The sequence below is a fragment of the Zingiber officinale genome, chromosome 8A, assembly GCF_018446385.1.
Source record: "Zingiber officinale cultivar Zhangliang chromosome 8A, Zo_v1.1, whole genome shotgun sequence".
Classification (NCBI taxonomy): domain Eukaryota; kingdom Viridiplantae; phylum Streptophyta; class Magnoliopsida; order Zingiberales; family Zingiberaceae; genus Zingiber; species Zingiber officinale.
In genome coordinates, this window is record NC_056000.1 from 61150677 (window position 1) to 61172599 (window position 21923).

Here is a 21923-nt window from a genome sequence, read left to right on the forward strand (position 1 = left end):
GCTATATGTTTTTGAAAAAAAATATTTAGCTAAATTTGAAAATACTTAGCTATGTTTTCAACTTAAAAATGATTGTGTTGAGAAAATATCTTGCCAAGTAGCTAAGTTTAGAAAATAATTTAACTAAGTTTAGTTAGAGAAAACTTAATTAAGTACTTAGTTTTGAAAACATTTAGCTTATAGAGGAGTTATAATTTAAAAGTCAGGTCATAAATAATTTTAATTTTAAAGCTAAGTTAAAAATAGCTTGAATTTTTGAAGATATGCCAAAAATAGTTTTTAATTTTGAGGTCAAGTTAAAATTTTTAAAGAAAAACTAATTTTAAAACTGACCCCTTAATTAATGCCTTAATAAATTTTTGAGTTCAGGAGTTCAAGCATGAGGGGTTAAAAAATTATTTTCCTAATTTTCTATCTCACTCATTCTAGATTAACAAGCATTAATAGCGCACATTAAAAGCATGACGTTAATAGTATTATTAACAGCGTGCATGTTGATGCGCGCTGTTAATAGTATAAACTTAAAGAAGAAAAAAATTGCATCTAGATATTAACGGCGCACATTAAAAGCATGTCGTTAATACTATAAATATTTAATAACAATAACGATATGAAAAAATAGACACGCTGTGAATATTTTTATTTATTATCAACAACATGTAGCATGCTGCGGTTAGTTTAAAAAAAAATAAGAAAAGACAATAATAAAATAAAGTTATCTTTAAAAAAAATAAAAAGAAAAAAGAAAACGTAAGTAATCGTTGGTTAAAAAATAAGTAAAGAAAAATTAAAGTAAAAAATACAATAATAATAAACTAAAGTTACCTTTAAAAAAATTAAATAAAAAAACACATTGATTAAAAATGTAAGTAATCGTTGGTTAAAAAATAAGTAAAGAAAAATTAAAGTAAAATAAAAATGTAATAACTAAATAAAAAATACCATATGAACGCACGAATTGTATTAGGTTAAAAAAACAAATCGAAACCGCCCGAAGCCATCGCCGCACTCCGCAACAGCTCTCCGCCTCTCTTCACAACCGTCGCCGGACTCCTCTCTACCTCTCCACACTCACCGCCATCGGTCGTAGGACTCCTCTCTGCCTCTCCGCACTGACCATCGCCGGCCGCACAACTCCACTCTGTCTCTCCGCACTCGCCGTCGTCTGCCGCAATACTTCCATCACTCCGCATCATAGGACCACAGCAAGAGTAAGCAAGCCCTCTACTAACCACTCCACACTCTGCATCAAGCCAAAAGCTCAAAGTCAAAGGTAACCCTAATCTCTAAGTCCCTAAACTTATTTGGGCGACAATGTTTGATGCTTTCACTTTTTGTGAACTTTGTTCTACTTTGATTGTTGTACACTTAAATGCCCATTTTAGAAATGGATCAAAGATTTTTAAATGCTCTGATTTAACAGAATCGGTTAGGGATGATCAATTCTATAGTGTGGTGGAGGAGTTGAATTAATAATTGCAATTTCACATCGTCTTTTTGTGAGCGATCTAAGTAAAAGATTTTTATAGTTTTGATTGCTTAATGCTTCGATTTGTTGTCACCCTTGCTCTATATCTTGTGTGTTACATGCATAGAATTGACTGAAATGCACGTTGACTGATCTTGTGTGTTAAATGAATATATTAATACAATTCTATTAGTTATGTCACCCTTGCTCTACATGAAATGCACATTATATAGTTTTTGGCATTGATATATTTTGTTTGATCTTTTGACACTAGTATATCATTTGAGACAATGATTGATACGAGTAACAAGAATGAATGGGCGCAAAAAAAAAGTGGGGAACCTAGTACTCAAGCTGTTGGAGAGAAAATGGTACGCATGTCCACTCATTTTAGATTTTTTTGGCATTTTATTCCACTGATCTTGTTTTTCATAAGCATTTATGCTTAAAATCTCTATTTATACTCTTACCATTATCTCCGTAATATCAACTCTATAAAAGATGATTCATCTATTATAATTACAATATATTATATTTTACAGCCTAAAATATTTTTTCTATATCTCTTTGTACATGTGTTCAAGCTGTTTTTTACTTGTGAGTTGATACATGTGTTCAGTTTCATGACTATCCATCTATTAGCTGTTGCATGTGCAACATTAGTATGTTTTCAAAAGAAACAAAACTTATTAATCAGTACTGTTGTTTTGATTATTTGGCGTTACAAAATGATAGCTATAGATTGAGTTGTAGCTTAATGATTGTTGCTATAGATTTCTTATAGTCATGTACTGGTTTAAAAACAATGGCACCTTCTAGCTGATATGGATCCTAAAATAGTATTGAAATATTATCCACGTGTTAGAAGCATAAATAAATATAAAGATAATACAATGTATCATAAGGTGATATCTAAATGTCTTTACATCAGATATGTTGACATAAGTAGAGAATGAATAAGAAAAGTCATAACTTCACCACTTTACATTAGTGCATATATATATATATGTTGACATAAGTAGAGAATGAATAAGAAAAGTCAAACTTCACCACTGTTATAACTTCACCACGTTCATACATTATATGTTGATTTCATTGAAGTACATACATTATATGTTTTAATTACATGTATTATATGTTGATGTCACCCTTATAGTCATCTATTATATTAATAATAATATATTGAATTTTTTTTTTTGCAGAAAAAATATTAGAATGTTCACCCGAATCTCAAAACACAACTAGTATTGTTGATGATGCAATTAGCATTGTGTTTGGCAAGGAAGCTCGGAGTAGAGTGCGCGGAATGGGCTCTGGAGTAACACCATCGAAAGTTGGAGCTTCTGTGCAACAAAATGGAACGGTTCAACAACTTCAAACTATCGTACAGAATGTTCAACAAATGCAAGAAATGAGGCAACAAAATCAACTAGAAATGCAAGAAATGAGGTCAATGTTTTTACAAAGTACGAGGCAACAAAATCATCCGGAACAGGTTAGTAAATAAACAACATATATAAAATAAGTTTGATATGTACACTTAAATGCTTTTGAATTATCATGATGACATTGTTTGGCACTATTTGGTTATAAAATTAGATTGCTAGTGGTGACATTTGTAGTGGTATTGGGAATGATTTTGGTAGCAATAGCGGTACCAATATTGGTGCAAAAAATAGTGGTGGTTTTGGTCATGCTTTCCATGTAATTATCGTAAAATTATGTATTTCTAAATCACAAAATTGTTACAAAAATATACATTATTGAATTAATATTTTTTATTTTTTATTTGCAGTCAAATTTGAGAAATGTGAGTTATGGAGATATCTGTGCTAATACTAAATGTAAGCTGCTTCATTGGTCTGCCGATGAATTAGTTGTTGCAAAAGGTCGAATTGCATCCACAGATCCAAACACAAAAGTGCATCATGTTATTCTTGGTGGATCATGTTGGAAAGTTTGGGTTGATAAGGTTTTGGTGGAAAAGGTGGACCTAATTCGACCAAATGATGAAATGCAGTTTCTCGATGATGCAATAGGAAGCATGGTCGCATGGTTGTCTAAATTTATAATATTGTGTACATATTATACTAATTTGTGTGGATTGTAAGTTCAATTATTATGTAATTGCTAGTTTGTTAGATATTTCGTATCTTGTTTTAGATCTTTAGAGTTTATTGGTATAATAAAAGACTATGACTTTTATTAATTTTGCATGGATTTGATTTGCACCAAATTTGTTGTAAAATTTTGATTTATTATTTTTGTCAAATTAATTTTTTTTAATATAGTTAAGACTATCAACAGCGTACGTTTGCATGCCGCGGAAAATATTATTCACGGCGTACTTTGCGCACTGCGGAAAAGATTATCTGCAGCACGCAACACATGCCGTGGATAATATTATCCACAGCGCGCAACGCATGTCGCGGATAATATTTTTCGCGGCATGCATTGCGTGCTGCGGAAAATATTTTCTACAGCACGCAAAGCACGCCACGGATAATTTATGACTTTCAACAGCTTTTAATTGTGCAGCGCACAATGCGCGCTGCGGAAAATGAATTTGCGCGCTGCGAAAAGCCATTTTTGTTGTAGTGATGTTTAGCATATGAGTGAGTGTAAGATGGAGTTTACTTTAATTTACAACATTGAAAATATCAGTTAGAATTCCAAATAAGTGACCATTATTTTGAAGATTTAAAAATTAATTGAGTTTAGAATTTCAAAGAATTTAATAACTTCTGAAAAGGGTTTTGAAATTAAGTTTGAAAATAATTTTGAAAAGATTTTTCAAATAATTTTGAAATGAAGTTTGAAAAGATTTTGCAAATAATTTTGAAATGAAGTTTTAAAAGATTTTGAAATGATTTTGAAAAGATTTTTCAAATAATTTTGAAAGAATTTTTAAAAGATTTTGAAATGATTTTGAAAAGATTTTTTAAATAATTTTGAAATGAAGTTTTAAAAGATTTTGAAATGATTTTGAAAAGATTTTTCAAATAAATTTTAAAAGAATTTTAAAAGATTTTGAAATGATTTTGAAAAGATTTTTCAAATAATTTTGAAATGAAGTTTTAAAAGATTTTGAAATGATTTTGAAATGATTTTTCAAATAAATTTTAAAAGAATTTTTCGAAGAATTTTAAAATGATTTTTAAAATTAAGTTTTAAAATAGTTTTAAAATTAAGTACAAGTCAATTTTAATTTCTTAGTCATCTCACCCGATCTAAATTTTCAATCAGGGAACCCTATAATTGTTATGAGATGAATTATGATTGAATTTTAGGGTAAGGTTTAACTTTGTGTTAGATTCAGGTTTAGCTTTGGGTTCAACAAGTAAGCATTCTTTGGATAAACTTCTGGGCTATGGTGAGTCACAAGGAACTCATTAAAGTAACCATGCCTTCGAAGTTTTCCAAATAGTCCTACCCATTGAACTTAATACTAAACCTTGGTCTAACTAGTTATGATCCATTTAAGGGTAGCTTCAGTCAGTTCCACTTGGCCAAATGTATTAGGTCGAAGCCATATCTTCCTAGACATGCGATGCCCAAGCTTCCCTAACATACTATCATCCAAAAACTTCACCAGTACTGTGGGTCAAGTTAAACCTAGCCCGTTTTAATTTAACCTTAATTACCCTACCGGGTAGCCTACTCTTGTTTTACCCATTTCGGGTAGATTATGTTCAGTTACCCTGTCGGGTAGTTCAGTTGGGGGTGCTAGCGAGTCTGGATCCTCCATCTATATTTTATTTGATTTGAATTCAAATTATTTGAATTTTGATTTAAGTTCGAATTTTGAGTTTTGTATTTTGAATTTTTAATTTAATTTCAAATTTTTAATTGAATTTTTAATTTTGAATTTTGAATTTAATTTCAAATTTTTAATTTGATTTTGAATTTTAAATTTAATTTGAATTTTAATTTGAATTATGTTCTAATATTGTTTTTCTATTAGCTCCCCTGGATCATAGCCTCGATATGGTCTATCAAGGTAATAGACTTGATCCTTGGGGACCCAATAGTGACCAGTTCCAACTTGATTAACCAAGTTGGATTTTGGCACCCATGCTTGGACAATTTTTCTATTATTTCTATTAACTAGCGATAAATATGATTTGTATTTTATTTTAGTTTTAAATCCAAGTCCAGTTTTGTTATAAATGGCTCGCTGTTTTCCAAGAATCAGATCCAAGTTCTTGGAGCCCAAGGTGAACCGTTCCAGCGTGTCCTTGAGTTCTTTAATTTGAGCTTTCAAATTGGAATTTTCTTCCTCAAGTTGTTGGACTTGAGTTGAACTTCCAATTTGAACTGACTCAGTTAAAGAGCTCGAGTCAGTCGCTTCCGTAAGGGTTGTTACCTCCTTTTGGAGCGACTTAACCTGGACGTTGGATTTAGCCAACTTTTTTACTAAGTAAGGTAATAATTCATGCAAGTTATCTAATTGAAATTCTGCGAGTAGTGAACTTACAGTGGGTTTTGGTCCTTCGGAAACGAATACGGATTCGTGGCTTCGATCAGACTCAGTCTCGGATTCGCTCTCGGTTTATGACTCATACTCGGACTCAGTTTCCGCCACGGTTGCTAGTACTGGTAGAGCAAGGAAGCTCGTCGGTTCTTCTTCGTCGGACCCGGATTCATCTGAAGACTCGGACCATTTCTTTTCCTCTGTCTTACTTGTACCTGCAACCATCGTAATACCTTCCTCGGCCGAAGTAGTATTATTCTGCTCATCTAATTCAAATAAATCATTTATTAAATTATGCTTACTTACTTGAGCGTCGTAAGTGCCCTCGTGTAGTTCCATCAACTTTTGCCACAACTCTTTTGCACTTGCGAAGGGGCCGATGCGGTTCAGTTCTTCATTGGTTAGGCCACATTGTAGCATGCAGGTTGCTTTGGCATCGGCTTCAACTTTTTTTATTGTGCTAGAATCCCAGTTGATGCATGAGATAAGTTCTCCGGTGTCGTCACGTGGATGTTCGAGTCCGGTCTGGATGATGATCCACATCTCGACTTGCATCTTGAGGTGGTATTCCATCCGGTTCTTCCAGTATCCAAAGTCCTCGCCAGAAAAGAGCGGCGGTCGGACGGTGTAGAATCCTTCTTGGAATGCCATTTTTAAAAGAACCTTGCACACAAAAAAATAGCAAAAAAAATGTACCAGGACTTGATCCTGGATTAGCAGTGCGGTATGGAAGGATAGAAGTCCACGAATTTAAAAAATATAATAAAATATTTTTTAAAAAATATTATTTCAAATTTCTGAAATTGCGATATTTCGCTAATGCTGACTTATGGTGAAAAGATGAGAATGAGTTTTTCGAAAATAATTTTGGAGGGAAAAACGAAAGGCGTTACCAATTGTTGGATCGCCTGATACCCCGCTCTGATACTAATACAAAGCGACAAAGCCACAAAAAAAATGTTTGAATGGTGGTTGCACCAGTTCAAAGCGACCCCGCTCTGATACCAATTGTTGGATCGAGACGCGCTAGAGGGGGGGTGAATAGCGCTCGTGGCTATTTCGTTCGTTTATCGAAATCGTAAAACTATCAGAGTAATTAAAACCTCGTTCAAAAATTAATGCAGCGGAAATGAAATAGAGAAACACACATAGAAGAACACGGAGGATTTACTTCGTTCGGAGCCTAAGGCGACTCCTACTCGAAGGCCCGCGATCCTTGATCGCTTCCGGTGGGCAACAACTATAAGCTCGATAAGAATTACAAATTACAATGAAAGTATTAAAATAACTTTGTACCAACAACTTAAGAAAGAAGGAAATAGAGCTCCGGGTCGTCGGAATGTTGCAGCAGCACTTCGGAATGATTGTGTTAGCAGCACGTTGAAGAAAGAAAGCCTGGAACTTGATTAATTGAAGTGCTGGTCGAAACCCTCTTATAAAGGGTGTTCAAGGCGCCTTGAAAGCTGTTCAAGGCGCCTCCATGCTGCCGAGTCCTCCGCGTGGATGAAACTTGAACTGGTCGAACTTAATCTGTTTAAGGCGTCTTATACCCGCTCAAGGCGCCTTCCAAGGCGCCTTAAACCTCCTTCAAGGCGCCTCCATTGAACCTTCACAGCCAGGTCAGCTTTTGCACCCGAGGCGCCTCCAAGCTCCATGGAGGCGCCTCAGACATTGTTCATCCGAGGCTTTAGGTTCCTCCTTTGCACCTGCAAGATACGTTAGTCCCAAACACTATCCTGCAACATAGAATTAGCACAATAAATATGATAAATGAAGTATAGACAGTCTCCGGACTGTCCAAGTCTGACTTTGGGTTTCCAACCGGAAACCCTAGGTCGACCCGACGCCTACTGTTCCCTCTGCGGGGAACGCATCCTCACCTACTCCACTCAGGAGATTTACCTGATGCCAGTCCGGTCCTCCAGACCGACTGGACTTTCCTCCTAGGGTTACTACCCCCTAGGACCTAGGGTTACCGCCCCCTAGGGTTTTTCTCCACTTAGGGTTACCGCCCCCTAGGACCTAAGGTTGCCGCCCCTTAGGGTTTTCTTCCACCTAGGGTTACCGCCCCCTAAGACCTAAGGTTGCCCCCCCCCCTTAGGATTTTCTTTCACCTAGGGTTACCGCCCCCTAGGACCTAAGGTTACCGCCCCTTAGGGTTTTCCTCCACCTAGGGTTACCGCCCCCTAGGACCTAAGGTTACCCCCCCCCCTTAGGATTTTCCTTCACCCAGGGTTACCACCCCCTAGGACCTAAGGTTACCCCCCCCCTTAGGATTTTCCCCTGCCTAACCGCAGTTTGGACTTTCCTGAAACCTTATTTAACCACGTTAGATAACAAGGAACTTTAACTTTGAATCACTTTGTCATTATCAAAACTGAGGTTCGATCGTCGGATGCTTACTGCACCAATAGACCGGAACTCCACTATGCCAATGTCGAGTCCTGTTGTCTGGCCGAGCGGGATAGCTGCTCGGCCCGACTTCTGCACATCGACTCCTCCTCCGTCCGACGTCCAATACTCCATTGAGTATTGGTCATTTGACACCTCCCCGTGTCAAAGGCAGGATCAGGCCGGAACCTTCTCCTCCTTGTTGCCCGACCGACCGATGATATCTAAGCGTTGAACTGATCGTCCGACCGATCGATGATATTTGAGCGTTGACCGCCTCGACTTTGACCTCCACCGTGGCAGCTATCCTCCACGGGGTGGAGCCCCTCCTTATCACTGCATTATATGTATGTATGTATGCATATATATACATATATATATATAATTGAATAAACTATATCAATAAATTTATTATTAGATATATGAAAAGATATATTGGGAGATTATTGGTACAATCATTTTTGGGTCAAGGTTAACCAATTGGACTAAGTTCGAGTGGATTCAAGCATGAATTTCTATGTTTGGACAATATATGAGAAGATGTCAAGTAGGTCAAGATTGATTGGATACTTAAAAATGTGTGAGAGAAAAGTCAAGTAGGTCATGGAGGACCGGATACTTGGCTAGGAAAGTCCTAACAGGAGGTTAGGCAAAGGAAAGCTCTAACTAGAGATTAGGCAAACAAAAGTTTTAACTAGCGGTTAGGCAAGACAAAGTCCTACATCGAGGGTTAGATAAAGGAAAGTCCGAGTGGGTCAAGGAGGATCGTACATTGGCAAAGAAAGCTTTAACTGCGGTTAGGCAAGGGAAAGTCCTAACTGAGGATAAGCAGAGTGGATGTCTACTAAATGACTAGTTCTAGCTGGAGGTTAGACAAGAGAAAAATTCAAGTGAGTCAAGGAGGAATATACTTGGTGATCGAAAGTCCAATGGGAAGTTGGCTAAGAGAAAGTCCAAGTAGGTCAAAAGTTGACTAGACACTTGGCGGTCGAAAGTCCAACAGAGAGTTGACATGAAACAAGGAAGCTCTAACATATCAAACTTTCAAATATCATAACTTTTGACTCGGATACCAAAACGAGGTAATCTCAGATGCAAAATGAAGCTTGTTTAGAGCTCTACACTTTTTACTACTTGCCAATCAATTATGTAATCAATTAGGAGGGTCAATCGATCAGGTAATCAATTATTTCGTGAAGCACATTATAGAAGGTACGTTAATCGATTGGATAATCAATTAAGGTCAATCCAATCAATTGATCAATCAATTGAGAGCTAGTTTTTCATGAAACACGGTATTCTGTACCGATTGGGAAGGTTCCCAATTGATTGAGATGTTTTCAAAGAGGTCAATCGATCAAGTAATCGATTAGGTTCAATTGAGAGAAGCAGAAAAGAGTCGTTACGAGGTTTGAACGAATGGATTTGATGTGGCAATTGATTGGGAGTAAAGTTAATCGATTGGGAACCTATCAACGGGAAAAAAAGGTGTTTTCATAAAGGATTTGATAGCCCTTCTTCTCTGCCATTGTCCGTCGATTTCTTTGGTGTTTGGAGATAAAGTGCTGCTACATTTTCTACCACCAAGAGGCAAATCCAAGCAAGAAGAAGATAAGCTAAGTAAGAGTTCATTGTAGTAAATCAAGTTTGATTTTCTTTGTATTTGCATGTGCTTTTTCTTATTGTATTTCTCGTATTGTACTTGTACGAGGTTTCTTTGTCTCCGAGAAAAAGGTTTTCATAGTATACTTTGAGTGAGAAGGGTGAATCAAGGAGAGGTGAGTACCAAGTAAAATCAAAAGTGTTAACATTGCTTCGAGTTTCTCCTGCAACAATTCAACAAGACGAAGTGATTAGAGTAAATCACCCTCTCCCCTCTAGTTCGCCTTAATAGGATAGAATTAAATCAATAAATAACTTATTGATAAGAGACTTAGATTAATAAATTTAATAAGTTAAATATATAATCATCCCATTAGAAGATTTAAGATAAATAAATTAAATTGAAAATTTGACTTTAGTCCCATATTAAAAAAAATAAACAAATAAGTTAATTTATATTGAACTACCTCATTAATATTATTAAAATATTATTAAATAATTTTAAAACCTAAAATATTTTTTAAAAAAATAATTTTTTAAATAACTATTAATAACCTTTCCTTAATCGGGCTTGTCTAGAAATAAGCCGATTATGGATTAGGTTTCTTAAATCGGGTGGGCAATTGAACTCAGTTATTGTTCAAAGGGAGGTTCGGTTTAGATCCGACCCATGATCAACAAATGTGGATTTATAATAAAACAAATTAAGGACTAGAGTAGCATAAAAAAAAATTACAAATTGAAACTTTGATTCATCATAGTATACATTATCATAATAGAAATTTTATATAATAATTTTCCCTTTTTCCTTCAATTTTTTTTTCTTTTAGACGGAGAGAGTTTAAGAAAAACGCATGAATTGCATTATATTATCATATCAAGCATTATACAAAGAATAAAGAAAAACATTAAGCGTTATTATCATATCATATTATATCATGTATTACCATTCTCGAATCTAATATTATTGTTTTTATCAATGATTGTTATTCTTTTCGACCACTATAATTGTTTTGGCTAAATTAATTCTGATAATGTCTAATATCGATGGAGACGAAAGGTTGAATTCGTATAGCTCAGATGTTGATGAAATAAAAACTCTTAGCTATCTAAAAAAAATTTCCAAGTACTCAAACGTATCAAGAGGAGTGTTACTGACTGTATTAGATAAGAGGTTATCAATGTAAGTCATCCGACTCTGAAGTCGGTAATCGGTAAAAAGCTATGAACAGTAAAAATTACGTAGTTTTGCGTAATGTGAGTCTATTTATGCATGTACAAGAATCCCTTTTATAATATTACTGTTTATTTATATACAAATCTCAAAACATTTTTAAAAAAGAACATATTATAGAGATGTTCTAACACCTTTCCTAAAATATATTCACAATCTCTGCGTTTGACAAAGAAAAAATTTCTAATGTACAACTTCAATATAGAATATTCATTGTCCTTTATGGTACAAAAATATCAAAAAGCAATATGAGGTAGTTGGGCTAGGGGACCCGCAACCTTTTTCCCTGGCAAATCGATAGAGCTTTTCCCCTGATTCGGCCGATAGTGGCTTGGCCGACTGGGCATATATAGAATGTCATCGAGAACTCGTCATTTACTTAGTCTATTGATTTTAACCAAAAAGTTTAATCCGATCGAACGTCCATTCTATCCGATCGAATTGTATTTCCGATTAGCTAAACTGTTCAGCCGAGCTATCTACTATCTTAAAGAAATCTGGGCTCTGGAGAGTGTTAACTCCTCTTGAGATATTCGTCAATATTGAGAGGTTCAGCATCTGATCAGTCCACTGATCCAATCTGATAATCTCTTAGCCGTGAAAATTGATTATGCTAACTTCAAGATTTGACTATATCTTGACTTTAAGAATCATGTCAACAATCCTCTTGGATTTTAACTCTGACTCAGGGACATCCCAATCGCCATATCAAATTCTATTAAGCCAAATGAATTCAGCCGAGTTTAATTTAATATAATTAATTAAATTAATCGACAAATTTTTTCATTCTTTTATATATATATATATATATATATATATATATATATATATATATATATATATATATATATATATATATATATTAAAAGGAGAAAGATAGTTGTTCTCCGAGGACACTACGACCTTGATCAATCTTTGACGAGGGCTCATTGTCGACATCTTCGAAGATGTCGATCTCGTAGGCCGCGTGGCCGGTGCCGAATCCCTCGATATGGTCCTTCAACGATCGCTTGTGCTTGAAGTCCGATCCACACACACAGTACCTAATAAATTAACCCCAATTCATTATTAATTATGCATAACGAAGTGCACGCTCGAGCTTAGACCGATCGAAACCGCACCAGAGTCTGCCGCAATTCTTCTCGTGGGTGCGCCAGTCGCCTCGCACGGCGAAGGCCTTGGCGCACTTGCGGCACGCGAAGGGCTTGGCTCCGTGCCTGCGCTTGTAGTGCGTTTGGAGGGTGCGGAAGTCCTTGAGCGGCCTCGCGCGCGGGTGCGCGATGTTGTTTTGGCACCCCGCGACGCAGCAGTAGCACGGCAATTTGCGCACCGGCGTGTTCGCGTGCGCCCCCTTCAGGGATTCCGGCCCTTTTCGATACTCCGACCCGTGCCCCCACATGTGCATCTACACGGTACCATTAACCAGAACAAAATGAATCGAACACTTACTTGCATGCTGTTGTTGTATCTATTGAAAGTGAATTGGACACTTACTTGCATGTTGTTGTATCTGTTGAAAGTTTTGGAGCAAACGGAGCAGGAGAATCGAGTTGGCCCACTGAGGATTTGCGACGGGGTAGGGATCCAATACTCGGTACCCCTTGTGGTCTTTCTTTCTAATTCCTCGATTGCCAATGTCGTAGAAGGGTCATTAGGAATTGAGTCTCTTGAGATGAGATCGACTCCATTGAAACTTGGCAATCCTATTTGAAGTGCCACACTCTCCTCCTCCTCCTCCTCCTCCGCGATGAATTCGATATCTCCTTTTCTCTTTTCTTCGCCGTTAGTCGGAGTCATGAGTTGATCGATGAGCGGGAGGGCTTTTTGCAAAGGTGGAGACAAATTGTGCAAGGTGGTGGAAGTGGTGGTGGCCATAGGAGAGTTTGAGTTCGACAAGGACGATAAGTTCAAATTTATAAGTTGGTGGTTTCTCTTTCAAGTTCTATTAAGAGAGAAAGAGAGAAGGAAGAAGAAACTAGAAGATCGTTTGAAATAGAAGAACAAAATCAAGCATGGGCTTACAAAAGGCAAATTTTATCTACTCTTTATTAGCTAATCCATGGTAATTTTTACATTTGTTTTCTTTGTGAATTTTTTTCCGATTTCTAGTCATTCTTAGTTTATTTGTAAAGAGAATGACGCTAAATTTTCTCGATATATAAATGCTAATTTCAATCGACTAGTAAATTAAAATAGCAAATAAAAAATGACCTTCACGCACCACCTCAAGTCTTCTAACGTGCCCTATTGGTCTTCTCTCAACTTCTAATTTCCAACCAAAGTAATTAGGAATAGTTTTCGCTATCTTACATTTAAGAAGCTAAGCTCATTCTTCTTAGATGACCTCATTTGATTCTTGATAATTTTATCATGCTGAAAAAAGTACCGTGTTGATTATAACATATTATGATTTGAATGGCTAGTGATGAACCTAGATTCGAGTAGAGAGGAACAAATTAGAATTAGTTTCCTAAATTAAAGATGCGATTGATTTATAATTATAAAATTTAGGGTAATAATAATTTGAGGGAGGATATGATCTTGGATTCCCCTATAACTATAATAGTTATGTGGGTGAAATTTATGTATCGAGTAGTGTTGTTACTTGTTAGGTTTGGTCGCGTGGAAATTACGTATATACAACCTCTTCCTTGAGAGTAAAACATTGCATATTGGCATATATACATACAATAGGTAACTCTATAGTTGAGGACTAATGTAGTCCAATGTTGATCAACTCGATGAATCGAGTTAGGTCGCAAGCAATGGCTAGGTTTGACATGATATCGCCGTCCTTCACCATAGTCTTAACCACCTCTCTTGGCGCCACGCACCGGCCTTCCGCAGCCAACTGTTCTTGCACTTGTATCGATGACATGAGGACTCGAGTCCTCCTCTCAATCTCTAATGGAGCGATCCAATCCTACAATGTAATAAGAAAATCAAATGGTTATCATTTTTAAATAATTGTTATTTTTTTATATAAAAAACTGTTAATTAATTGGACCTTAATTGGGCCGCCGAAGAGCCCAAGAAGCCCAACTTGGGCCTGCATGAACTTGACGTAGCCTGCGGCAGCCTGCAGCATCTCCGCCGTCGTCATCCTGTTACCACCGGGAATCAGCCGCCCCAGCTCTGCATCTTCTCTGCGATCCTCTTCCTCCTCGCCCGAGCCGCCGTGCTCTGCGCTGACAGTTCCGCCCTCCTCTCCGGCGCCGGCATCCGGCGGTGGCTATACCGTTCGCCGCAACTCCGGTGGCGCTTCGGCCAATGCCGGAACAGGGCCACGCCGCTGGACTCCTGAACCGCCGGTTGAGCGAAGAGGGAGGAAGGGGCAGAGAAGGATGGGTGGATGCTGCCACAGCTGGCGGCGGAGTCAGGTAGTGTAGGGTGGAGGAGGAGGTCATCGAGGAGGAAGCAGGAGGCGTTAGAGGGGTCGGAGAGGAAGCCAGAGAGAACATCGGCGACCTCAGAGTGGGCGTCGAATGAGTCCGCCGCCATCACCGCTCGCTCTGTTTCCTTACGTAATAGAAGGCTTCTGCCGCATTAGTCCATCTCTGCGCACGTTCCTATAATTTGCGATTGTCGATGATAACCGAACTAGATGAGGAGCGTAAGTAGCAACCGCATAAATCTGACGGCTCAAAATTAAGATTGATTTCAAAGCAAAATCACACATTAATAATATTTTACGTGAAGTTTTCCTTGACAACAATTAAATCTGAAAAAAAAAAGTATATGCTAAAATTAATCTATATTAATCATTGATCAATTGGGTGACATTAACTATATTAGCAAAGAAATCAAGCAAAATTTTGAACTAGGATAGAAGAAAGATTACACTACAACCCAACTCGTGACGATGTAAACTCAACATGAAACGTTAAACTTTCAACATACAGAAAAAGATAGAATATCAAAAATTGGTTCTTCCAATGGAAGGAGCGCCTGTATTCATCAACTTAGAAAAATAACAAAAACCACCTGAATAAGGCATTGCCTGAAATTTCAAGCGATTCAAACAGGAGTATAACCAGACACAATGTTAGAGGAGAAGCTTTCAACTTACCAAGAAAGATTATCCATCTGAAGTAGATTCTCACGAGAGGTGGAGGGTGCAATCTGTATTCATCTATCTCCAAAGCATTCGATTTACAATGATATAATTTAGTAAGGTCGATTCGTGTCAGTAGCTCCGATGTAGATAAAGGTAGAATCGAAAGAAAGTAATTGAAGTCAACTGTCTTGATTAGGAACATCAGTGAATAAGTTACATAACAACCTAACTAGAAACTACTTTCTAACATTGTAACATACAACCAGTAAGAACACTTGGTAGTAGAGTCCCTTTTTCCAGCTTTGTGAGTGTTAAGACCAACCTGACAAAACCAAAAAATGTCTGCGCAATGAGAAGCTATTACACATCAGTCATCGACAGATATAAAGAACAACCAAATACAGCATCATGGTTGTCTAACAGATCGTCGATAAGAATTATACAAAAATAAAACTGATAATGATTATCAAAGAGTGAGATATGCACCACTTCGTCATATAATTATAAAGTGCATTGATGACACGAAGAACTAAGTCAACTTTAGTAGAAAGTAACAATAAATTTCTCTATAAACTAGCAGTCCAATTAAGCTAAAGTCGGAAGCAGACATTCTAATTTTCTTTTTTTGGTAATCCAGATATCTCGCTCTTAAGATCCATAGAGCAGTTTCAAGCTTAAGCAAAGATCTGCCCATGAAGGACAATGAATATGTGCAATAAATCATGAAAAACACATTCATCTTTAGCAGGGAGTGACCATAAATAAAGCAGCAGAAGATGTTCAATGCATAAAACATATATTTCCAGATTAGGAAAGCAATATAAAGTAACTTAAAAATCTTCAGGAAGAATAGGGAGTCTTGTGGCACTAATGGGACACTCTGCATGAGTAGATACAAGGATAGCTTTGATGACGTACAACAAGGGGTCAAAAAATTGGATCATGAGTTCAAGATAATAATCCATCCTTGTGCATCAAGAAGAGGAGCAAAAACAAGATGATTTGAGTGAAAATCACATGGAAGGTGAATCTACAAATCAACTTGCAAAAATAGACAAAAGAAAGTTCTGAAGGTATATTTGAAATTGGATGTAAAATAGGAACAATAACAATGAGAGATGTAAGGCAACCCAATGCACGAAGTTCCCGCTAGTGTGGAGTCCCGAGGAAGGGTCGACCCTATTGTACGCAGCCTTACCTTACATTTGGTAAGAGCATGTATTGTTGCGCCAAGACTCTCCTTCAACAATGAGAGATGTATTTTGGTAAAAATAATTAAAACGGGTATGATATGGTAGATTGACCTATATGTGGTACTTATAGAAATGTATACGTTGCTTTTTCTAAGCAAAGGCATGCCCTTTTCGCTGAGTGTCCAAACATGATTTCAATTTTATGGAAAGCAAATCATAACAAGCTAAGGATTATGTTGAATTCAACTATATGCATACTAAGGAGAACATGACATTTTAACTTCTGCGAGCAACATGAAAAATGGGAAACCCGAATTTAAAAAAATTACTGCACAGGCACACTAACAGAATGACCATGTTTTTGTGCTTTTGTGATGATAATTTGAATTGCAAAGTCAGAAGATGAAACATGAGAGTGCAACACATGTCAACATGAGATTTCAAAGCATTAGTCTAGAAAATTCTACAAAAAGGCTGCTACAAAATTTTCCTAATTGATAATGGTTACAATAGTCTAGTATAATTTGGTAATATAAACTAGACATCAACTCATCTCACCATGTAAGAGTGCATACAATCAAAAAAAGACTTCATCCAGAGTAAACAAGTCTCAGTAATTGTCAGCATATCCTCAGATCAACAAAGAGGGAAAAGAGTATATAGAGACAAACAACAGATTAAAAAAAACAGTGCAAAGAGGAGATGATAATCATAGATCATATAACCAGGTTACCTAAGACGATCATGATTTTTTGAGTAAATGGTTTGCCAACATGTCAGTTACACCTGTGGCAGTAAGACTCTTGCAACCAAACAATTCTTCAAGCTTGGTATCGCATGTAATCACCATATTTGTATGATCCTACAAAAAATAAGGAAGCATATCTGGTTACAAATAATAATTGTTGGCAAACAAGGGATATATCAGATAGATGCAGCTGATCCTAAATTATAAATGAAGTTGGTAAATTTTCAAAATCTGTAAATGCAAAAGCATTATAAGCATCAAAAAAGTTAGATTAAATAAGATTATGATCAAATAAACAACACCAAATCTTCATATTTCTTAAATCACTTCTGATTGTGTTAACTACTCCCTCCCTCTCCCTCCCGCCTTTACACCTTCAAATCTAATCAGATCAACTTTCCTAACTGATAGAATTTATTATCGCTGTAAGCATACTCATTCCACCTTAACCTACTTTCTCACAGTATTTTTTATTTAGTAACATCACACATCTATCTCACCTAATGGGATAAGTCTTGGTTGTTGTTATTGTTTGCTGTTGTAATGGCACACATCTATCTTTAAATACTCATAAAAGCAAAAATAACTATGCAAACAGAAATTATTGGCCTCTGAGCAGAATATATTAGGCATAACAAACTATACATATATGATGAAAACTGACAATGTTATCTCATGCAAATAGTTTGAACTTACTTCCAGCTGATTGGCCTTTATATAGTCCCATAGACGGCTCAAAGCAGCAGATTGGAGCATTTCTCTTTCCTCACATCCAAAAAAATTTGCTAGAGCATCAGAAATAGAAAGAGGATATCCATCAGAACCAGGCTCAGAAACTTCAGGTGTAGTCTCTTCAGCCTTTAGCCTTTTAATCTCAGGAGCAGTCTCTTCTGAGTAAGAAACAAAACATTCTATTCTTCAGTTTTTCATGACAAAGATGCACACACAAATATGCAAGATAAACAGCATACTTGCACAATCAAGAGGAAGAATATGTTTAGCTAACAGTTTGTTCATTTTGAACATGTCAGTACTGTCAGTCTCAAACACCCGCTGCAGTTCATCATTACATATGATCTTCCTCTTATTATTAGGATCTTGGAGATTGTTTTTTCGGATGTAAGCCCAGAGCTGCTTCACAATCTGCAGTGAGATGTGTGATGAGTATATATAGAACAATAGCAACTGTTGGAGCAAGGTTTGGAACAGTGAATTTGCTGATTGTAAGAAGGACCTCAGTTCTTGACATTGCTGCCTCACCAACAATGGGCTGGAGTTCAGGTGAAACGCCACAAACTTTGTTTAGACCACCAGGACCACCTTTTCTTTTAGCCTTAGGTGGTGCACTGTACCGTACATGAAATAACAGTAAACAATACCAACCACAGAACCCCACAGATCAGAATAATACATAAAGTACCAAATTTATGCATTTTTTAATATATTCATCGACAGAATGTATTGATGAACTATAAATAATTTTTTTTTACAAAAAAAACATCTATCTTGCTATGAAAATTAAAAATGCAAGAGAAGGTTGGTCCCAGAACACGAGGCTCAACATCTATCTATCTGCTGTCATTGAGGCTCAACATCTATCTGCCACAACACTACCAATTCAAGTTCATTAGTAATTGATTACCTCCCCAATAAAAAAATAAAAAAAAAAAAGGACAGCCCGGTACACGAAGCTCTTGCTATGCAGGGTCCCGGGGAAGGATCCATTGTACGCAGCCTTACCTTACTTTTTTTGCAAGAGGCTGTTTCCAAGATTTGAACCCGTGACCTTTTGGTCACAAAGAAACAACTTTACCGTTGCGCCAAGGCTCCCCTTCAATTGATTACCTCCCCAATAAAATTCGAAAAAACAAAGGCCCAGCATACATCCTTGCATGAAATATTCATGAAGTATATGTTTTGGTTCTTGTCTCAAGTTAATTACACAATATAAAAATGGGTTGAAACATAATTGACATAATGAGTCAAGAGAGGGAAGGGTCACTTTTCCTCGACCCCTCCCTATAAAATCATCAAGGAACCAGGGAGGGGTCGGGAAACAAAGGCCATAGTGAAGTGGAATAAGTAGATCCTTTTTCTAGAGGGTAAGACTAACAGATTAGGTTACTAATGGTGTAGCTTTCTATATGGTTCGCCAAAGGATCTGACCTCAAATCCTTGGGACTAACAATAATTTAATCCTTATAATGACGATGATGATTAAGATTATGACATGAGTAGGTTCAGTTACCAATCTATACACAAAAAAAGAGAACAAATCTTCTCTTGAAAAATTGTAAGAATAAGACCAAAATTCTCTGTTACATGCAAATCAAGTATAATTACAAATAGTACTGTATTAAGGCTTAAGCACATTGCATTACGGGTCTACCTATTCCAAACTGCTGCAAGCCTTGTGAATTGGTACAAGCCATGAATGGAATAAAGAGAAGTAGAGAAACCAGAATTTGATTTTTCAAATCTCTTACATAGGTAAACAGCCAGGATCATGAGGGGCTTGGCAAATAAAGTAGCAATCAATTAAATGTTTGATAGCACTCTAGTTCACCAACACAAAATTACAAAAACTGCAGTTCTCAAGCACGCATTTGCGACTATGATCTTGCAGTATATTCTTTCTTCGTGTTCTTTTGTTTTATCTTTTTTGTCTAAGCTTGGATGTTCCAAATCTTAAGATGAGCCCACAAAATAACAACAAGACGTGATACACATTTAACTCACTCACGCGTCTAAAGATAAACTAATATGTTGAACAAACTCTCCGACTCCTTATTATGGACGCCCAAACCATTAATCTCCATGCTCAAATAAGGAAAAAGAAATATATCTATATATAATGGAAATAGGATCAAATAAAGGGTGGAGCATCGATAGTTTAAAATTAAGGGGTGGCTCAATACAAGCCTCAAAATAACGCGGTTGATGTGTATAATGTGCTACGAGCAAAAGGTAGTACCTTTCCTTGGGAGCAGACAGAGCGACAGCCACAGGTGGGGTGCGGATAGCAGAAGAGACGCCCTGCGGTGTCTGGTGGAGCTGTTGTTGGAGGTGATATGCCGCCATGACAGCAGCAGCTGGCAGAGGCGGTGGCGGGGGATACTGGAAGGCGATTCCAGGGTGCTGCTGAGGGGGAAAAGGATTTGGGGACACGGAGGAAGCTGGCTGCTGACTGGCGATCTGATGTTGTAGCTGGAGGTGGGGCAGGAGGAAGTAGGGGTTATGCGGGGAAGCAGTGGGAGGAGGCTGCTGCGGAGCAAGAAGGGCGGCCGGAGGTGCCCTGGAGGGGCCGAGAAGGAGCTCGATCTGGTCTCGTATGAAGGTGGACTTGTGCGAGAGGTCGACGCCTAGCTTGGCCTCGACCTGGCGGACGACTCCGGATAGGGTGCCGACAGGATCTGCTGACTGCCGCAGGACGGACTCGATGCAGCTGGCGATCTCTTGATCGGAAACCATGGCGATGACCGGCACAGCGCCGTCTGACGGCGGCTCCAGGGAGGCGGAGCGGCTGCCCAAACTCAAATCGCCCGCTCTCCGTATCCCTCTCTCTCTCTCTCTCTCTCTCTCTCTAATCCCTCTTTTCTCTTTCTTCTTTTCGCTTTCTCTTTCGTTTCTCTTTCGTAGGTCTTCAGAATATATATTAAAAAAAGTATTAAATGACCAGAATAGCCTCATCAAAGTTAAAATGGCGAATTTTCAAAAGGCCTCAAGATTTTGCTGTTTTTAAAAAACTACGCTCAAATTATAATTATAATTTCTAAAATGATAAAGACTTAAAAAGATAATCTATTGTCATGAGTGATAATAATGATAATGTTATTGCCCTTAGGCAGTAATGCCTACTATAATAAATGGAAGCTATCATAATAATCATAATAATAAACTATTATAACAGATTTTTTATAAAAAAATAAATTTAATTTTTTATATTAGATATTTTAAAATATTTATAAAAAATTTTCCCTCGCAGTATTGTAATATACATTTTTTATATAAAATAATTTTAAAAATTATTAATATATTTTAATTTATTTTTAATATAAAAATAACATAATTTTATTTTAGGATTAATCTAAATTAGTTATTAAAGGTCTAATAAAATATTAAGATGTAATTGAAGTGAGTAAAAAAATATTAAAAGATAACTTTAATAATAATGAGAATTTGAGGGATAATTTAAAAATAGTATGTATTTTATATGTTGTATTTTTTAATTCCGTATAAGAATTTTTTTTGTACTTTCCGAACTATATAAAATAATATAATTCAGTCACTTGTCCTTTTAAAACTTTACGTTTATTATTTTTAAATAATTAGTTATAAAAAACAAAAATCAAAAGGACGGCCACGTATAAAAGCCTTTTTATTATAATAAACGTCTCGTTATATTCTTTTTATCCCGAAAATATTCTTACTTTCAGCGCATATTAGACTATTAGAGGGACGAAAATATAGAATTTCTCTGCAACAACAGAACTCACAGGGCAAAGGGTTTGATTTAGACCGGTGTTTTATTAATTATCAGGGTAAATTAAAAGATACAAATGGAACGTATAAATGGCTCAATATCACTGATTCTGTCTGGAAATGAGGCAGCGCGCCTATGGAAGTGAGAGAGATGGCGCGCTGATTAGGCGTGGTGTCAAGTGCCTTGTACGTTAACTGGGAGAAAACTGTGAGTTGAAAAAAGATTGTACTAAGTGACTCTGGAGCTATGAGTTATGGACCTATGCACATCATA

The 21923-nt window shown here is 36.8% G+C and overlaps 2 protein-coding genes across 2 annotated transcripts; both read right to left on the reverse strand.

Annotated features, from left to right (window-relative positions):
- Positions 1–968: 968 nt before the first annotated feature.
- LOC122010894 (zinc finger protein WIP6-like) lies at positions 969–14630 on the reverse strand. Its single transcript, XM_042567362.1, has 5 exons — positions 14536–14630; positions 12664–13009; positions 12291–12574; positions 12073–12212; positions 969–1243 (listed from the first exon to the last, which is right to left on the reverse strand). Exons 1-5 carry the CDS (start codon positions 14628–14630, stop codon positions 969–971), a joined length of 1140 nt encoding a protein of 379 aa, XP_042423296.1.
- A 740-nt stretch (positions 14631–15370) lies between these two features.
- LOC122009229 lies at positions 15371–20798 on the reverse strand. Its single transcript, XM_042565308.1, has 6 exons — positions 20142–20798; positions 18402–18513; positions 18139–18310; positions 17864–18057; positions 17153–17281; positions 15371–15548 (listed from the first exon to the last, which is right to left on the reverse strand). The coding sequence occupies exons 1-5, from the start codon at positions 20636–20638 to the stop codon at positions 17162–17164; spliced, it is 1095 nt and encodes a 364-aa protein (XP_042421242.1). The 5' UTR covers positions 20639–20798; the 3' UTR covers positions 15371–15548; positions 17153–17161.
- Positions 20799–21923: the final 1125 nt, after the last annotated feature.

Bases quoted from the DNA above. Each gene is read 5' to 3' on its own strand.
- LOC122010894 (XM_042567362.1), bottom strand. From the start codon at position 14,630: ATGTTCTCTCTGGCTTCCTCTCCGACCCCTCTAACGCCTCCTGCTTCC. The intron at 12,575-12,663 runs GTAAGTGTCCAA...GGTACCGTGTAG, and splicing joins ACAGATACAACAACATGCAA to ATGCACATGTGGGGGCACGG. The intron at 12,213-12,290 runs GTGCGGTTTCGA...TTAATTTATTAG, and splicing joins AAGAATTGCGGCAGACTCTG to GTACTGTGTGTGTGGATCGG.
- LOC122009229 (XM_042565308.1), bottom strand. From the start codon at position 20,638: ATGGTTTCCGATCAAGAGATCGCCAGCTGCATCGAGTCCGTCCTGCGG. The intron at 18,514-20,141 runs GTACTACCTTTT...TGTACGGTACAG, and splicing joins CTGTCTGCTCCCAAGGAAAG to TGCACCACCTAAGGCTAAAA. The intron at 18,311-18,401 runs GTCCTTCTTACA...ATCTCACTGCAG, and splicing joins CAGCAATGTCAAGAACTGAG to ATTGTGAAGCAGCTCTGGGC.